This window comes from Parambassis ranga, chromosome 10, assembly GCF_900634625.1.
Source record: "Parambassis ranga chromosome 10, fParRan2.1, whole genome shotgun sequence".
Taxonomy (NCBI): domain Eukaryota; kingdom Metazoa; phylum Chordata; class Actinopteri; family Ambassidae; genus Parambassis; species Parambassis ranga.
This window is the reverse complement of record NC_041031.1, coordinates 21,199,686-21,217,440: the sequence shown is the minus strand read 5'-3', so window position 1 is coordinate 21,217,440 and position 17,755 is coordinate 21,199,686. Positions and strand designations below refer to the sequence as shown.

The 17,755-nt window shown below is 43.4% G+C and overlaps 1 protein-coding gene across 2 annotated transcripts; it reads left to right on the top strand.

Annotated features, from left to right (window-relative positions):
- Nucleotides 1-641: 641 nt before the first annotated feature.
- lman2 (lectin, mannose-binding 2) lies at nucleotides 642-14,205 on the top strand. Of its 2 annotated transcripts, none has more exons than XM_028416614.1 (8): nucleotides 642-1,055; nucleotides 10,299-10,405; nucleotides 10,534-10,651; nucleotides 11,176-11,255; nucleotides 11,760-11,921; nucleotides 12,210-12,324; nucleotides 12,981-13,100; nucleotides 13,411-14,205. In XM_028416614.1, exons 1-8 carry the CDS (start codon nucleotides 803-805, stop codon nucleotides 13,569-13,571), a joined length of 1,116 nt encoding a protein of 371 aa, XP_028272415.1. In that variant the 5' UTR covers nucleotides 642-802; the 3' UTR covers nucleotides 13,572-14,205. The 2 variants fall into 2 exon arrangements, with proteins under 2 accessions (XP_028272415.1, XP_028272414.1); XM_028416613.1 differs by lacking the exon at nucleotides 11,176-11,255 and adding an exon at nucleotides 11,037-11,119 and having other exon boundaries at nucleotides 646-1,055.
- The last annotated feature ends 3,550 nt before the right edge of the window (nucleotides 14,206-17,755 follow it).

The window sequence follows — 17,755 nt, the reverse complement described above, 5'->3', positions numbered from 1 at the left end:
TTTGGTGAAGAACACTAAATAGATCAAGATTCAGCAAGTGGACGTTTGTGTGTGTGTGTGTGTGCGTGTGGCACTGTGTGTGTGGACTGACATATATAAGCCCTACTGAAGGTAAACAAATGCCAGCTGCTGCTAAAAACCCCAACAATAATAGCTACCAAATATGCAGCCTGTAGCTGGGTTCAGTGAGAAAGCTGCTGGATTCCTTTCCTTAAATGGTCTGTAGAAGCCTGTAGGTAAAAGGATTACATTAGACCATATGTATACATGAATACTTGAAAGCTTTTTTATTTTAACTTAAATAATTATATGTATGCTTAAAAATACTGATTAGTGGGTTCAACAAACCACGAGTGACAAATAAATATTTCAAACAAATAACATTTTTGTCAAACATCACATATTCTGGAACAAAAAATGATGTTCACATGTTAAAAAAAATAATAATGTAAAACAAACTGACACAGAGACTAATATCGTTTCCAGCCTTGTTATATCAATAAAAATCTTCACAATGATTGTTTTCTATTTTTACCTTCTGTCGCCATCTAGTGTAGATTTAAATAATAGCAATCTTGTCCGTGATTGGCTTAATTTGCGATGTGCTTGTCTTTGATTGGCTACAAAACGCTTCCGGCAGGAAACACATAGATCTCAGAGTGTTCTCACTATTATATCGGCTTAAAAGTCAACGCAAGTTTTTTTTTTTCATCTCTGAAATTGTGAACGTTATGAAAGCGTAATTTTAGCGATTCCTTAATGTAAATATTACACCTCCTAGTTTTAAGGAGTTGGGTCACAAATGTCGGAGTTGTGTGGTTTCTTTCCGAAGGACAATAGAGGACGGACCGGCTCGATTTATGGAGTTTTGAAGAAGGAATTTGTTATGGGAGTTTCTCTCCGAGGCAGTTTGCGCAAAATGGGCGGTTTTAGAGCATTTATAAACACATTATTAGTATTCCTGGTATTTGAAGTCTGTCTTGTCTGCTGTGATATCACTGACGGAAACGCTGAACATCTGAAGAGAGAGCACTCGTTAATGAAACCTTATCAAGGTAAGATAGCTAAGTTAGCCCGTAAGCTAACCTGATGTTTTGTCTTCTCTCACATCTGTGGCTGTTTTTGAGAAAATATTTAGCGACCAGCAGCAACATGTTGGTAAGGTAAATTAACAGACTGGTTTATTGTGGCCGGAGTTACTTTACGAATATTTATCACACACGTTTGAAAGTCAGGTGATATTAGCAGTTAGAGCTGTGTCACCCAGAGAGTTAAGACATGACCAACTAGCTAAAAAAAAGGAGGAAGTTCACACAACTTTACCAATCGAATGCAACCAGACGCTATACATTAAAATGTCAGAAAGCAGAACACTGACCTATTGTGCAAATTAATACGCTAATCGATTAGCGTATTGCTCTTATAAATATTGGAATGTGTTCTCCACATTCTTGTAGGAGCCAGTTGTTTTCCCTTTATACATATAATAATAATAATAATGTATTGTATTATCTTTTGTATATTCTATTGTTTAATATATACTTTATATTATCAGCATGGTGATCTGTGTCACACATGCTGATAATACACTTGTCACATCTCCCCACTGATGTCTAGGGGCTGGGGGGGGGATGTGGACAATCAACCTGTTTGCGTTAGGTATGAAAGGAAGCCAGTGGTTTGCGGTACGGTTCTTTACTTGGGTTAAACAAGAAAATTACAAAACAAGAGCGGGGGACAAAAGGTCCAGCCACGCCACAGAACAAAAAAACAAAAAAAAGACAATTTCAATGCGGGTTTGACACACGGAGGTCAACTGGTCATTTTAAAACAAACACAAATCTACTCGTTATGAGCGGAGGCACGGCAAGGCAGTGCTAACAAGGAAAACTCAGAAAAAAACCCCCCTTCTAGTCAAGCGGACTAACAAATGCTGGCAAACACTCACAGGCCAGTAGGGGTTGTTTTAAAAGGGCAGGAACACAGTAACATAAATCTACTCGTTCGTACGAGCGAGGACAATCCATTCAAAAAGAAACACAGCACAAGTCACTTACTCACTGAGAGCGGCAGCACAAAGTTACACAAACAATCTCAATGTTAAAGCACACGTCGTAACGACCATAGTCAGCGCAACAGACACCTCTGTTGCGCTGGGGAGAAAGACACACACGCGCGGCAACCCTCTCTTTAGCAGTCTCCGCCGAGATGTAGTGCTTCGAGGCTTTGTAGCGGCCGCCCAGATTGCAGAACGAACATTGGTGGGGGAGTCTCGTAGCCAGCCAATCGTGAAGAAGAAGAAGAAGATCCAGTTTGCATGGGCCCCGCCTACATTCACTCCCATTCATTGACTCGGGGCCCCACCTCCAAACTCTCTCTCACACCCACACACACACACACACACGTCACTCTCATCCAAACGGACCAGGGGTCCGTAACACCCCCCCCCTTAAGAGTGACGTTGACAGGAAAAGACAGTAGCAGGTTACATTCGTGACAAAGCATCAGCGATTACATTCTCAGAGCCCTTTTTGTGTAATATGTGCAGGTTGTAGTCCTGCACAAGAGCCGCCCACCTCATAAGCCTCTGGTTATGATTAGACATACGGTTGAGGAAAACAAGGGGGTTGTGGTCAGTATACACCGTCACCGGCCCGGAGCTTGAGCCAACATATACGTCAAAGTGTTGCAAAGCCAGTAGGAGGGCTAACGCTTCCTTTTCAATGGTAGAATAGTTGCGCTGGTGCTTACAGAATTTTCGGGAGAAATAACTCACCACTCGGTCAATTCCATCCCCGTCCTCCTGAAGAAGTACTGCCCCAGCGGCTGTATCACTAGCATCCACCTCCAGTTTGAAGGGACGCGCGAGGTCAGGTGCTACTAATACAGGAGCATGGCAAAGCAATGCCTTTGCATTTTCAAAAGCAGTTTTGCAAGCAGGGCTCCACACATAGTCATTCTTGGGGCTGAGCAACGAGGTTAACGGGTGTACTACAGCCGAAAAGTTTTTACAAAAGGTCCGGTAGTACCCCACCATTCCCAAGAATCGACGTAGAGCCTTTCTAGTCGCGGGAGGGGGAAAGTTTAGGATTGCCTCGATTTTTGCGTTAATTGGTTTAACCTGACCACGGCCAACTTCCCTACCTAAATAGGTAATCATAGCTTTCCCAAATTCACACTTTGCAAGGTTCAGGGTTAATTGTGCATCAGCTAACCGAGTGAACACTTGTTCTAAGGTTTGTATATGGCCTTCCCAATTCGATGAATAGAGAACGAGGTCATCTAAATACGCGGTACAGTTTCGGAGACCAAACAGGACGTTATTTATTAAGCGCTGGAACGTGGCCGGAGCGTTGCACATGCCGAAAGCCATCACCGTATACTGTAGGAAGTGATCGGGGGTAACAAACGCTGAGATTTCGGCGGCGCGCTCGGTCAGTGGGACTTGCCAATACCCTTTTAATAGGTCCAGTTTGGTCACAAACTCAGCATTGCCGATGGCATCAACACAGTCGTCTATGCGCGGTAGCGGGTAAGAATCAGGCACGGTAAGCGCGTTTACTTTTCTGTAGTCCGTTATGAATCGCGGGGTTCCATCGGGCTTGGTGGCAAGGAGACACGGGGAACTCCAAGGGCTAGAACTATGTACTGCTAACCCATTCTTAAGTAAGTACTCCGTTTCAGACCTCATCAACTCCCGTTTGGCTGGGTTAACACGGTAAGGGTGTTGCTTGATGGGCACAGCATCACCTACATTTATGTCATGTTTAGCTACGGTGGTGCGCGACGGGACATCACTAAACAGTGTCGGGAATTTGTGGATGAGACTAACTATGTCGTCACGCTGTTTTTCAGTTAAATGTAAGAGATGGTCCTGTAGATTATCTATCATAGCGGAGTTTGTAAGCCGAGCACTGGTCGGCATCGAACGCACAGTGGGACACCCCTCAACACACTCCTCCCTCCCCACCGGGGTAACACTACACACGGGAGATGTTTTGGTTGCGCCCACTTCACTGTCACTGCACTCACGGGGAGTGTACTTCTTTAGCATATTTATGTGACAGACTCGGGACCCTTTTCGACGATCAGGGGTTGCAATCACATAGTTTGTGTCCGAGGTGCGTGCGAGCACCTCGTAGGGTCCAGTAAATTTAGCAGATAATGCAGCTCCCGGCGTGGGCAATAAAACTATCACCTGGTCTCCTACTGCAAAATGTCGCGGTACGGCGGAGCGGTCAAACCTGCTTTTCATTTTAGACTGTGAGGTGAGAAGCTTTTCCTGAGCTAAGGCACGCGCTTTAGCCAGGTGGGTTCGAAGCTTCCCAATATACTCCGTAGCACTGACGTGTGAGCGAGGCGCCGACAGAAATTCTTCTTTTAGGGCTTTCAGCGGGCTGCGCAGGTTATGTCCAAACACTAATTCAGCTGGACTAAAACCTAAAGACTCCTGCACAGCCTCACGTGCCGCGAAGACGGCGTATGAAATACCCTCGTCCCAATCTTTCTGGGTTTCGTAACAGAACTTCTTCAGCATGGACTTTAAAGTCTGGTGCCACCGCTCTAAAGCCCCTTGCGATTCAGGATGATACGGGCTACTCGACACATGTTGAATTTTTAGTGCATGAAGTACCTGTTTAAACAACCTGGACATGAAGTTCGCACCCTGGTCAGTTTGGACCACTTTGGGTAAGCCGAAAGTAGTGAAAAACTTTGTCAAGGCTTTGGTAATCGATTTCGCTGTTATTTTTCGCAGTGGAATAGCCTCTGGGAATCGAGTTACTGCGCACATCACAGTGAGTAAATATTGATTTCCACCCTTTGTGCGCGGCAGTGGACCCACACAACCAATGATCACTTTCTCAAAGGGTTCCCCTACAGCAGGAATAGGACGGAGTGGAGCAGGAGGGAGTGGCTGGTTCGGTTTCCCCACAATTTGGCATGCATGACAATTCGTGCCATGGCGGACAACGTCCTTTTTCAAGCCGGGCCAGAAAAAATTATTTAGGATCAAACGATAGGTTTTTGTAATGCCTAAATGTCCGGACCACGGGCCTTCGTGTGCTAACGCTAGAATTTGTGCTCGATATTTTGTCGGCACTACAATTTGGTGGATTACATTCCAATTACTATCTGGGGAGGCGCACCACTTGCGCATCAGAATGCCACGCTCTAAATAGAAAACTGGCATATCACACTCGACATCAGTAGTACTCACTACTTTAGCATAGCACCCACGCAGTGTTGGATCAGCTTTCTGGGCCGCACACAGTGTAGTACAGTCAACAGGGGGGGGAGACCCAGGAGGAGAGGACGAAACCCTGGGCGCCGGCGCAGCAGGAACTGCAGGGTTCTGCTCCTCCGGACTCTCCCTCACAGGTTCTGCATCATCTGAAAATACTGAAAAAAACAGCGTATCACCCAAAGTTAGCTCCTCCTTATTTTCACGAGCCTTACGAGCTTGTGCTCGGGTGATAGCACAGGTGGGAAATGTAGTTTGTTCCACCCCATCATTCCCCGTTTTAAATGATTTAGGATGGTTTAGAATTTCCAGTGCAGGGGTTACTTTCCCGCCCGCTATGTCATTGCATAACAGCATTTGTATTCCCCTTACTGGTAACGCAGGACAAACTGCAACAGGAAATACCCCAGATATCAAATCAGATGTCAGTCGAATATAGTGGATAGGACGCGGAACATACCCCATCTCGACACCTTGAATGACGGTGCTATAGCCAGCTGCTGTCTGCTCCGAGAAGGACAAACAGTTTGCGAGGATTAAGGACTGTGATCCCCCGGTATCGCGTAGGATGCGTATCGGTTGCGGTTTCGTTTCGGCCCCCACAAGTGACACTAAGCCGTCTAATAGAAACGGTTCAAAACAGGAGTCAACATTTTCGGGCGATGTTTTGTCTTCAACTATTCTGCTGCTTATTAGACTTACAGGCTTGGGCTGGGTCAGAGCGGCGTTCTCTTTGCGTTTGACAGCCAAACAATTGGCGATAACATGTCCAGTTTTATGGCAATAATAACATTCACGCTCCTCTTTAGAGGGACCGGATTTGACTAGCCCGGTAGAACCACGGGGTCCCCCAGCAGAACGCTCTTTATTACCGATCACAGCGGGGAAAGCTTTATGTGTAAGAATATACTCATCCGCGGTAACCGCCGCCGCAGCCAGTGAGCCTATCCTTTGTTCTGTAATATGTGTCACAATCCGCTCTGGCAAACAACGCTTAAACTCTTCTAATAGCATTAATTCACGCATTGCGGCAAGATCGTTTATCTTTTCTGAACTGCACCAACGATCAAAGAGAATACTCTTGTCTCGAGCAAACTCGACATATGTTTGAGCAGACGTTTTCCTGGAGTTTCTAAACTTCTGCCTATATGCCTCAGGCACCAACTCATACGCTTTCAGAATTACAGCTTTCACAATGTCATACTTTGTGCTGTCCTCCACAGGGAGTGCTGACACGACTTCCTGAGCCTTACCATTTAACTTGCACTGCAACAATAATGTCCAAAATTCTTTGGGCCACTTCAGTGCATTAGCCATTCGTTCAAAAACGGAGAAATATGAGTCTATTTCAGCTTCCCGAAATATGGGAACTAGAGCAATATATTTAGTAATGTCGAAGGTGGTGGAGAAAGGTTCACATACCGCACCGGCTGGCACCGATTGTAATGTGCTGCTTTTGGCCTCCAACTCCAGTTGACGTAATCTGACAGCTTTGTCAGCCTCAATCTGCATTTTTCTCAATGCAAAGTGCCGTTCTTCCGCTCTCTCTTGAGCTTCCAATTGTAGTCTAGCCAGGCGTACTTTCAGCCGAGCATCCAGACGTGAACTAGCACTGCTCTCAGGAGAAGTTGGATCATAGCGGGGAATTGTAAACGGGGTTTTCAGCTCACCCGCTGCTCCACTGCACAGCGAGGCCGCAGCAGCGACTGCGTCCCCATTCCTCCGCCCAGTGCCAGCCTCGGCGCCCTGTGCACCAGGCACGCCACTCTCAGCCACAGGGTCTGCCTGTGCTGGAACGATAACTCCCAACTCCACCAGTCTGTTCTCAATAAGAGTTTGCAATTCCTTTTTTTTAATTTGGCTAGGATGAACAATCTCATAGATTGCAGCAATTTTTATTAAATCCTCCTTCTTAAATTTAAGGAGCGCTTCTACAGAAGGGGCAACAAAAAAACTTTCTAGCTCTCCAGCGGCCATGTTAATCAGTAAGGCTCAGGATCCGTGGTGGCTACACTCTGTAAACGCCAAGTAATGAAATACCGCCAGCAAACACACCGGATAGTAAATTATTTTTTTTTTTTTTTTTTTTATATAGATCCCGGATGAGCCCCCACTTGTCACATCTCCCCACTGATGTCTAGGGGCTGGGGGGGGGATGTGGACAATCAACCTGTTTGCGTTAGGTATGAAAGGAAGCCAGTGGTTTGCGGTACGGTTCTTTACTTGGGTTAAACAAGAAAATTACAAAACAAGAGCGGGGGACAAAAGGTCCAGCCACGCCACAGAACAAAAAAACAAAAAAAAGACAATTTCAATGCGGGTTTGACACACGGAGGTCAACTGGTCATTTTAAAACAAACACAAATCTACTCGTTATGAGCGGAGGCACGGCAAGGCAGTGCTAACAAGGAAAACTCAGAAAAAAAACCCCCTTTCTAGTCAAGCGGACTAACAAATGCTGGCAAACACTCACAGGCCAGTAGGGGTTGTTTTAAAAGGGCAGGAACACAGTAACATAAATCTACTCGTTCGTACGAGCGAGGACAATCCATTCAAAAAGAAACACAGCACAAGTCACTTACTCACTGAGAGCGGCAGCACAAAGTTACACAAACAATCTCAATGTTAAAGCACACGTCGTAACGACCATAGTCAGCGCAACAGACACCTCTGTTGCGCTGGGGAGAAAGACACACACGCGCGGCAACCCTCTCTTTAGCAGTCTCCGCCGAGATGTAGTGCTTCGAGGCTTTGTAGCGGCCGCCCAGATTGCAGAACGAACATTGGTGGGGGAGTCTCGTAGCCAGCCAATCGTGAAGAAGAAGAAGAAGATCCAGTTTGCATGGGCCCCGCCTACATTCACTCCCATTCATTGACTCGGGGCCCCACCTCCAAACTCTCTCTCACACCCACACACACACACACACACGTCACTCTCATCCAAACGGACCAGGGGTCCGTAACAACACTCAACAAAAATATAAACGCAACACTTTTGTTTTTGCTCCCATGTTTCATGAGATGGACTTGAAGATCTAAACTTCATTCCAGATACACAATATTACCATTCCTCTCAAACATTGTTCACAAATCTGTCTAAATGTGTGATAGTGAGCACTTCTGCTTTGCTGAGATAATCCATCCCACCTCACAGGTGTGCCACATCAAGATGCTGATCTGACATCATGATTAGTGCACAGGTGTACCTCAAACTGCCCACAATAAAAGGCCACCCTGAAATGTGCAGTTTTGTCTCACAGCAAAATGCCACAGATGCCACAAGCATTGAGGGAGCGTGCAATTGGCATGCTGACAGCAGGAATGTCAACCAGATCTGTTGCTCGTGCATTGAATGTTCATTTCTCCACCATAAGCCGTCTCCAAAGGCGTTTCAGAGAATATGGCAGTACATCCAACCGGCCTCACAACCGCAGACCACGAGTAACCACACCAGCCCAGGACCTCCACATCCAGCAGGTTCACCTCCGAGATCGTCTGAGACCAGCCACTCAGACAGCTGCTGAAACAATTGGTTTGCATAACCAAACAATTTCTGCACAAACTGTCAGAAACCGTCTCAGGGAAGCTCAACTGCATGCTCGTCGTCCTCATCGGGGTCTTAACCTGACTCCAGATCGTCGCCGTAACAGACTTGAGTGGGCAAATGCTCACATTCGATGGCGTCTAGCACGTTGGAGAGGTGTTCTCTTCACGGATGAATCTCGGTTTACATTGTTCAGGGCAGATGGCAGACAGCGTGTGTGGCGTCGTGTGGGTGAGCGCTTTGCTGATGTCAATGTTGTGGATCGAGTGGCCCATGGTGGTGGTGGGGTCATGGTATGGGCAGGCATCTGTTATGGACGAAGAACACAGGTGCATTTTATTGATGGCATTTTGAATGCACAGAGATACCGTGATGAGATCCTGAGGCCCATTGTTGTGCCATACATCCATGAACATCACCTCATGTTTCAGCAAGATAATGCACGGCCCCATGTTGCAAGGATCTGTACACAATTCTTGGAAGCTGAAAATGTCCCAGTTCTTGCATGGCCAGCATACTCACCGGACATGTCACCCATTGAACATGTTTGGGATGTGCTTGACCGGCGTATACGACAGCGTGCACCAGTTCCCACTAATATCCAGCAACTTCGCACAGCCATTGAAGAGGAGTGGACCAACATTCCACAGGCCACAATAGACAATCTGATAAACTCTATGCGAAGAAGATGTGTTGCACTGCATGAGGCAAATGGTGGTCACACCAGATACTGACTGGTTCTGAGTCCCCAGACCGCCAATAAAGCAGAAACAAAATGCACATTTCAGGGTGGCCTTTTATTGTGGGCAGTTTAAGGTACACCTGTGCACTAATCATGATGTCAGATCAGCATCTTGATGTGGCACACCTGTGAGGTGGGATGGATTATCTCAGCAAAGCAGAAGTGCTCACTATCACACATTTAGACAGATTTGTGAACAATGTTTGAGAGGAATGGTAATATTGTGTATCTGGAATGAAGTTTAGATCTTCAAGTCCATCTCATGAAACATGGGAGCAAAAACAAAAGTGTTGCGTTTATATTTTTGTTGAGTGTATATAGTAACATTGTGCTGCAGGTGTCTGCAGGGATGTTACACTTACAAAGGTGTTCCCTCAACTGTGAGAATTTACTCTAGTTTGCATGTAAGATATGTGTGCAAGATATCTGTAATTTGTAGTGATTGCTTCTTCTAATGGCCTCAACGTGCCATTGGGACACAGAAATGTTTGTTTAGGGTGTGCCTGTATAGGAATACATTGGAACTAAAGTTCTTTGTTCTCAGACAACGAATGTCTGTAACAGTATGACAACTTGAGTATAGTGATTCTTCTGGACAGTTTTATTTCAAACCAAATATGTGTCGGTAACACCTTGTTTTACAAGGTGTGCATATTTGCTTACGAGGTAACCTGAAATGAGTCACATGTTACGGGAAAGAAGGTGTGATAATATTTATTCAAGAACTATATCAAGAAGAAAACTTTGTGTTTGCGGTCATTTTCTTGCAGGTGTTGGCAGTCAATGGGACTTTTGGGGAAGCACTTTAGTGACGGGCTCATACGTGCGACTCACTTCAGATGAGAGAAGCAAACAGGGATCCATCTGGAACACTGTGGTGAGAAGAAGCTACAAACACGCCTATGTCAATTGTCTGTGTAACAGAAATGGAGATAGTGAAAGTTCAATTCAACGAATCATGTTATGTAGATACTGACTTCTGTGTGTGTTTGTTGTGTGCTGCAGCCTTGTTACCTGAAGGACTGGGAGATGCACGTGCAGTTTAAAATTCATGGGTCAGGAAAGAAGAATCTCCATGGTGATGGCATTGCTATCTGGTACACAAAGGACAGACTTCATCCAGGTATTTTTGCCTTTTTTGGACTTATAATTCTTAATGCAGAGGTCCTGCTGGAAGTAACTCACCAGCTGATCCCACTTAATTATGTGTTGATCAGTCTTGCATTAAAGTTTGGATTTACATCAAATCTAAATCCTAGTTTCAACCTGCTTCTCCTCATCGAACCAGTTCACTGCTGTCCTGTGCTCTGTAAATCCAAAGATGCCCATTTCTCTGACTCCTACCTCCATGCTTTCCCTCAGTATTAACAAACACTCCTCATTCTCACTATCATCTGTAAGCCTCACTATGCTCAGATGTTTGTGTCTCATCGTCTCATCACTGCTGACCACAGAAAGTGTCTCGGGTTGTCTGCTCATGTCTCGCCTCATCTCTGCCTCCATCCTAGGCCCTGTGTTTGGGAACCAAGATCAGTTTCTTGGCCTGGCTATTTTTTTGGATACCTTCCGCAATGACCTCCATGGGATGGATGTAAGTGTGCAGTGTGCGTGTAGCCTGAGGTGATTGACCGACTTGTTTCTTTGCAGGGCCTGTGTTTTCCAACAATGCTATCTTCCACGGGCTGGCCGTGTTTATAGATACTTACTCTAACGATGGTGCAACGGATGTGAGTGGTTGCTCAGGTCTTTCTTTGTCACTCAGCATGTTGTCTCGACTAAATAAAGTTTGTTGTATTTCTCTGTAAAATGGCATGTTGTGAAGCATGTTGACACTGAAAACGTCAAATTTTCTTTTGGTTTACTTTGTTGTAAAATGTTCCCTAGACGTGCTGTCTTCAGTGTAAATTTTGGAACTTGTCTTTTTAGTTGAGCTACTTTCACATTGCAGCTGTGTGTTTATTAATATCCCTCTAGACTAACAACAGGAAAGGAATCAATGAGACATTTTGTCCGATTATTACAGTTAGAAGTTGAAGAGAACTCTGAGGGCAAAAATAGAAAACATCAGATTTGAACACCATCCTGCAGTGTGAAGGTCTCAGCTGATACAACCCAAAAGACAATATGTTGAAATAGTTTATGAATTTTCATGTTTTGCCTCTCATCCTTATGTAATAATAGTCATCCTGTGTTTATGATTCATCAGTAGAATGTTTGTTGTTCGTCACTAGCGCTCCTTCCCATATATTTCGGCCATGGTGAACAACGGCTCTGTGAGTTATGACCATGGGAAAGATGGCCGATCATCAGAGCTGGGAGGCTGCTCGGCTGAGATCAGGAACAGGGAGCATGACACGTACCTCGCCATCCGCTACTCTAAAGGAAGACTCACTGTGAGTACTTAAACTAAATATTTTCATTCATTTGGGAGAAGTATTGCACTCCAAACTATTAAGGATTTCTGTATGCTGTAAGGGTTCCTGCAATATACTTGCAAGGAGCCAGGTCTCCCTGGCCAGATCTTTGATCTCAATAAGACTTGGTTAAATAAAGGCTAAAGATAATAATTAAAAAATATGAGCATATTTTACCGTTTAGAATAAATTACATAATTCTGACATCACTTTGCTCTGTATGTGTCCTTTGCTGTTCTTGTTTCATCACCTACATCTTGTCTGCAGGTGATGGTCGACGTGGATGACAAGAATGAGTGGAAGGAGTGCATTGACATCGGGGGTGTTCGTCTCCCTACCGGATATTTCTTTGGTGCATCGGCTGCTACAGGGGATCTCTCAGGTAGGTCAGAGCTGGAGAACTGATATGACATGCTGGGTGAGTGGAACAGAGGACAGCTTAACAACTGCAGGGCAGCAGTGGCTCAGTGGTAGAGCAGGGTTGTCCAATAACCGGAAGGTCGGCGGTTCGACCCCAGCTCCTCCCTAGTCATTGTTGTGTGTCCTTGTTGGCACTTTACCCGCATTGCCTCCAGTATGAATGCATATGAATGGGCGGTGGTCGGAGAGGCCGTAGGCGCACCTTGGCAGCCACGTCTCCGTCAGTCTCCCCCTGGGGAGCTGTGGCTACCACTGGTAGCTTACCACTGCCACTGTGTGAATGTGGTGTGAAAGAATAATGCATCTCAATGTAAGCGCTTTGAGTGCCTGCCCAACAGAGCAGAAAAGCGCAATATAAGACCAATGCATTATTATTTATTATTATTAACTGATGTTTAACCTGCTGGCTCCACAATGCTAAGTCCAGGTAATGTTCTATTTACATGCTGCATAAAGAGTATATGCCAGACAATGTGCGGAACACCTTCTCCAGACTTTAGTCGGACTTCATGTATGAAAATGCCCAAATGAGTTTCAAACAACCTGGCTCAAAGTGAAAATGTAGCACTTGCATAACATCCATGTTACTCAGCTGTTATTTAACTCTTTACCCTCCAGATAACCACGACATCATCTCCATGAAGCTCTACCAACTGATGGTTGAACACACGCCCGAAGAGGAGAATTTGGACTGGTCTAAGATCGAGCCCAGCGTGAGCCTCCTCAAGTCTCCTAAAGGTAGAACAGAAGGATGGGTACCACATTTTTTCCAAAAACATGAAATAACCACTGAAAATTACAACAAGGCCTTCGCACCACTCGGTGCTCACGCCTTAATAACCCAAAAACTTGACACTTGTAGTAGTTTGCAGTAGTAGCAAACTTCAGAACAGTCTTTTGGGCACTGGGTATTAAGTTTTCTAATGTTGTGTACATACATTTTATCGATTCTTTAATGTTATCTATTTTGTATCTACAACAGATCAGAGAAGCAGCATATTAAAATGAACATAAGGACCAATAGTGAATCTTCTTTTTTCCTCCACAGACAACGTTGACGATCCTACTGGAAACTTCCGGGGCACGCCCCTCACTGGGTGGAAGGTCTTCCTGCTCCTGCTGTGCGCTCTGCTGGGAATTGTCGTGTGTGCCGTCGTGGGAGCCGTAGTTTTCCAGAAGAGACAGGAGCGGAACAAGAGGTTTTACTGAGCAGAGGGCAGAGAGAAGCTTGTTGTGTGATGAACTTTTTGAACGTTTTCAGATGACAGGTTGAGCACATTCAATGTGAATTTTGTTTTTCTAAAGATTGTACAAATGTTTATGTCCTTGAAGCACTGCGTTGGGAGTGAGTTATGGGTAACTAGTGGCGATCATAATGAGTGACCCTTTGAGCTGTTTTTTGTGTGTTCATTAATTGCTGGGTTAGAATAGATTTACTGTCTCTGAGAAGTCTGAGAAGAAGAGATTGTTGTCCCTGCTTGTTGGGTTATTCAAGTGTCTTTAGCCCTTTCCAGCTTTTTTCTGCTGCAGCTGTGAGGCTACAAAATGTTTGTTTTTGTTTTTTTTTTTAACTTTGGTCTTCCATATTGTTTTACCTGTTTATTTATTGGAAGTAGAAACTAACCCCACCCCATAAGTACACACATATTTGGTGGTGAGGATGTTTGCCTGCTGATGCAGGAACTGAAACAACCTTTAAAAAACGGCATCAGCAGATATCATGCGAATTTAATTAAATGTTGCATTTTTAGGAATGCAGGCATGATTTTTGCCTTTTTCACATTCATAAAAATCCAGTGTTGCCAGCCCACTTTAAATACATGTCAAGCATTTAAGACAATTAGCAAGTGATTGAAATCGTGTTACAGCATGAGCTGTAGCAGCCATCTTGGAGGATACAGTATGGACAGGAGGGTCTGAGCAGAATCCGACAGGTGGATCTTATTTCAGAAAAAATATATGAATAGACATGTGTTTCCTGTATGATGTCTGTGAATCTAAAAGCTGCAGGTTGTTGTGAACTGTCACCAACGTGGCTCCAACCTCGCACATCCAGAACGATCCAGTGTCCAGTACAATTTTGTAGGTTCTGTTTTTATTTTGTCTCTTCAGCCTCGCTCATGCTCCACTCCCACTTCTTCTGCTAATTTTCGTATTAAACCTTTGAGTTTCAGACACCAGTATATGCAACGACTACGGCTGTATGAATGAATGATCACAAAGTAAGATGTGTCAGTCAGTGCATTGGTTTATGCCGACTACAAAACGTTCTATCAGAGCTTCAAAGCAGCAAACTGGCACGGATTTGAAAATGTCACTTTAATCATAATCTCTGTGAATGATCAGGATGTGACGGTATGTTCTTGACACAGACTCCAACCTCTTGGTTTTTTATATTTTCTCTGAAGAGACTTCTGAGCTGCAGAAACTGTTTCATCCTGAAAATGTCTCTTGGCTGCATTTCTGTAATTGACCTGTGTGTTCAGTCAAAGATACTAAATTATAAGTAAACCCTCTGTGCTTCTGTTAGCCAGTATAATGAACATTAGAGCCGTGACATGAGTCAGGTGTGATTAATAAATGCAGGCGGACAGTATTTAATGAAGAAGTTCTGTTCAAAGGTTCAAACATTGACACTGGCAACGCTTCAATACATGTTTCTTTGTTGTTGGGTTTCTTTTCTTTAATGTTCCTGTTTTCTGTTCTGACAACTCACAAAATGTTAAAAAAAGAAAAAGAACCTTAAAGTTTGGACGACAGATTCATATCTCCTGAAACGCAGACTTTTTATAATCTCTTCTGTGATCCATCGTTTTATCTGTTCCTCTATCCTCAAAGCCACTTTGTGTTGTTCTGCCGCATCAGTTCGTTTTGTGATGAGACTTGAAACATCTCATCAGAAATGAGGTATTAAAAAAAGAAAGAAAGAAACAAGCCTTTTGGTTGTGTGATTGGTTAAGTGTGGTATCACTATCATTTAATTATCTTAATGTGCCCGTCCTTCACACGTTTTAATTTAATTCACCTGCTCTCACCAATAGATACTTATCAGCAAAACTCCAGGATCGAAAGTAAAGTGCCACATTACTAATCGGTGCACATATATATATATACATGTGTGTATATATATATATATATATATATATATATATATATATATATATATATATATATATATATATATACATGTATATATATATGTATACATGTATATATATATACATACATGTATATATATATACATATATATATATATGTGTGTATATATATGTATACATGTATATATATATATACATGTATATATATATATACATATATATATATATATATATATATGTGTATATATATGTATATATATATATATATGTATATACGTATACGTATATACGTATATATATACGTATACATATGTATATATACGTATATATGTATATATATATATATATATATATATATATATGTGCACCCATTAGTAATGTGGCACTTTACTTTCGATCCTGGAGTTTTGCTGATAAGTATCTATTGGTGAGAGCAGGTGAATTAAATTAAAACGTATATATATGGTTGTTACAGCTGTTTGATGATTTAAAAAATATGCTGTAGGTGTAAAAAAAAAACTAAACACATACATGCAGGAAGACATGAGGAAATGAAATACTGATTAAGTAGTCAATATAATTTAAAAGGTGGATTATCAAAGTAATGAATACCAGCAGGTTTAAATCTGTCAGTGAAGCAGAATTTAAATCATCACATTTTATTGACATGTATATGTTGTAATCGGCTGTTGCTGGCCCAAACACAGTCTCACAAGTCAACCGCTTTTATTATTTAAAGGGTCAAAAATGGAAAAAATAGACAAAAGGTCCACGAGGAGAGTACACGCTGAGGGCTGCTGTAACCACGACGAAACAGAACAGAAAACAAAACACACCCAGCAGCACAGGCAGGGCAACTGCCAAGAGAATAGCACCATCATGACTGGGATGGATGGTGAGGAAGTCCAAGAGTAGCTGGCATTAGCTAACAGGCAGTGACAGATTTGACAATGACTAACAAGCTACATGTGACACAAGGGAGGTCATGTTCGTACATGGACTGGATGTAGTAGTGAAATGACTCTCAAGTGGCAGTTTGTTGGCAAAAACGACTCTTTATTTAGGCTAGAAACAACAGACCAAGGGTTAAAATGGTCTGAGTGTGTGGGGAGCCGGTTCATGGAGGCAGACTGTCCACAGCAAAGGAGTCTGGGTGGTATCACTGCTGTCTGTCAGACCTGCAGGGGGTGAAATTGCACCAGCTTTAAAGCGTCATAAAAAAATCAAACAGACACATGTTGTGTCAGCGATGAGTGTTTCATCCCTCCCATACAGAGCAGCACTGCAGACAGTCTGATCAGAACAGCTGTGATCCTCATTGTGCTCTAATAAATCTGATTGTAGAGACCGGAGTGTGTGTGTGTGTGTGATGTGAGAGGAGGTGTGTGAGGTGCTCTGACCCCGCCAGCTGCTGCATCAAAATCCATATGAAGAAATACTGGGCTGGGTTTTTGTTGACATTTTTTTTTTATCACATAATCTTCTTAGCTAAAACTTTTTTTACAGGTGTTGTGAGATCCACCCACAGAGGTTCAGACCACATCAGACTGATCTTCTCTAAAAATGAATGGGGGCGTGGTTTGTGTGATTGACAGGTGTCTCCTCCATTCACTGAGGGGGAGGCGGGTGGTTCAGACGCTGCTGCACCACACTGGACTCATGCTGGTTATTTTGATAAAACTCTTTAATTTTAAACACCACCCCCATTTCCTCCTCCATGTTTGCTTTGTTTTGTTTGTCTTCAGTTCATCATATTTGTGCCAAGTTCTACAAAGTTAAAGTTTATATTTTTAATTCTTTTTATGTAATTTAAGAATTGCGTAGAACCTATACGCCGATCATAAAGCTAATGGTGATTTTATAAAGGATTTATTGTCTGATAGATGACATGAAATGCGCAAATTATATCTTGCTAGCTGCCAGCCGCGCTAGCTAGCTAACATAACGCTTGTATTGATGTAAAGGTCAATAAAACCTGTTACCCGTCATATCCATATTCAAATATCGGTCCACTAAAGAGCAATATTATACACATAACATAATATGAAGCTAACTTTGTTAGCAGCGAGTTCGCACAGGTTAGCTTAAAACTTCGCCCGCTGCTTCCCTGGCTCCCCCTTTCATTCCAAATATGGTCACTTCTGGTCAAAAATAACAAAGATGGCGACCAGGAAGTGGCTTCATAAGGGCAGCGTCCATCTTTTTTTCTTAAAAAAATGTGTTTTTCTACAGTCTATGGCCAAGTCTGAGCTTCCGTGACGTCACCCGTTTGTTTCTGAAGAGCCGTTCTGAGGC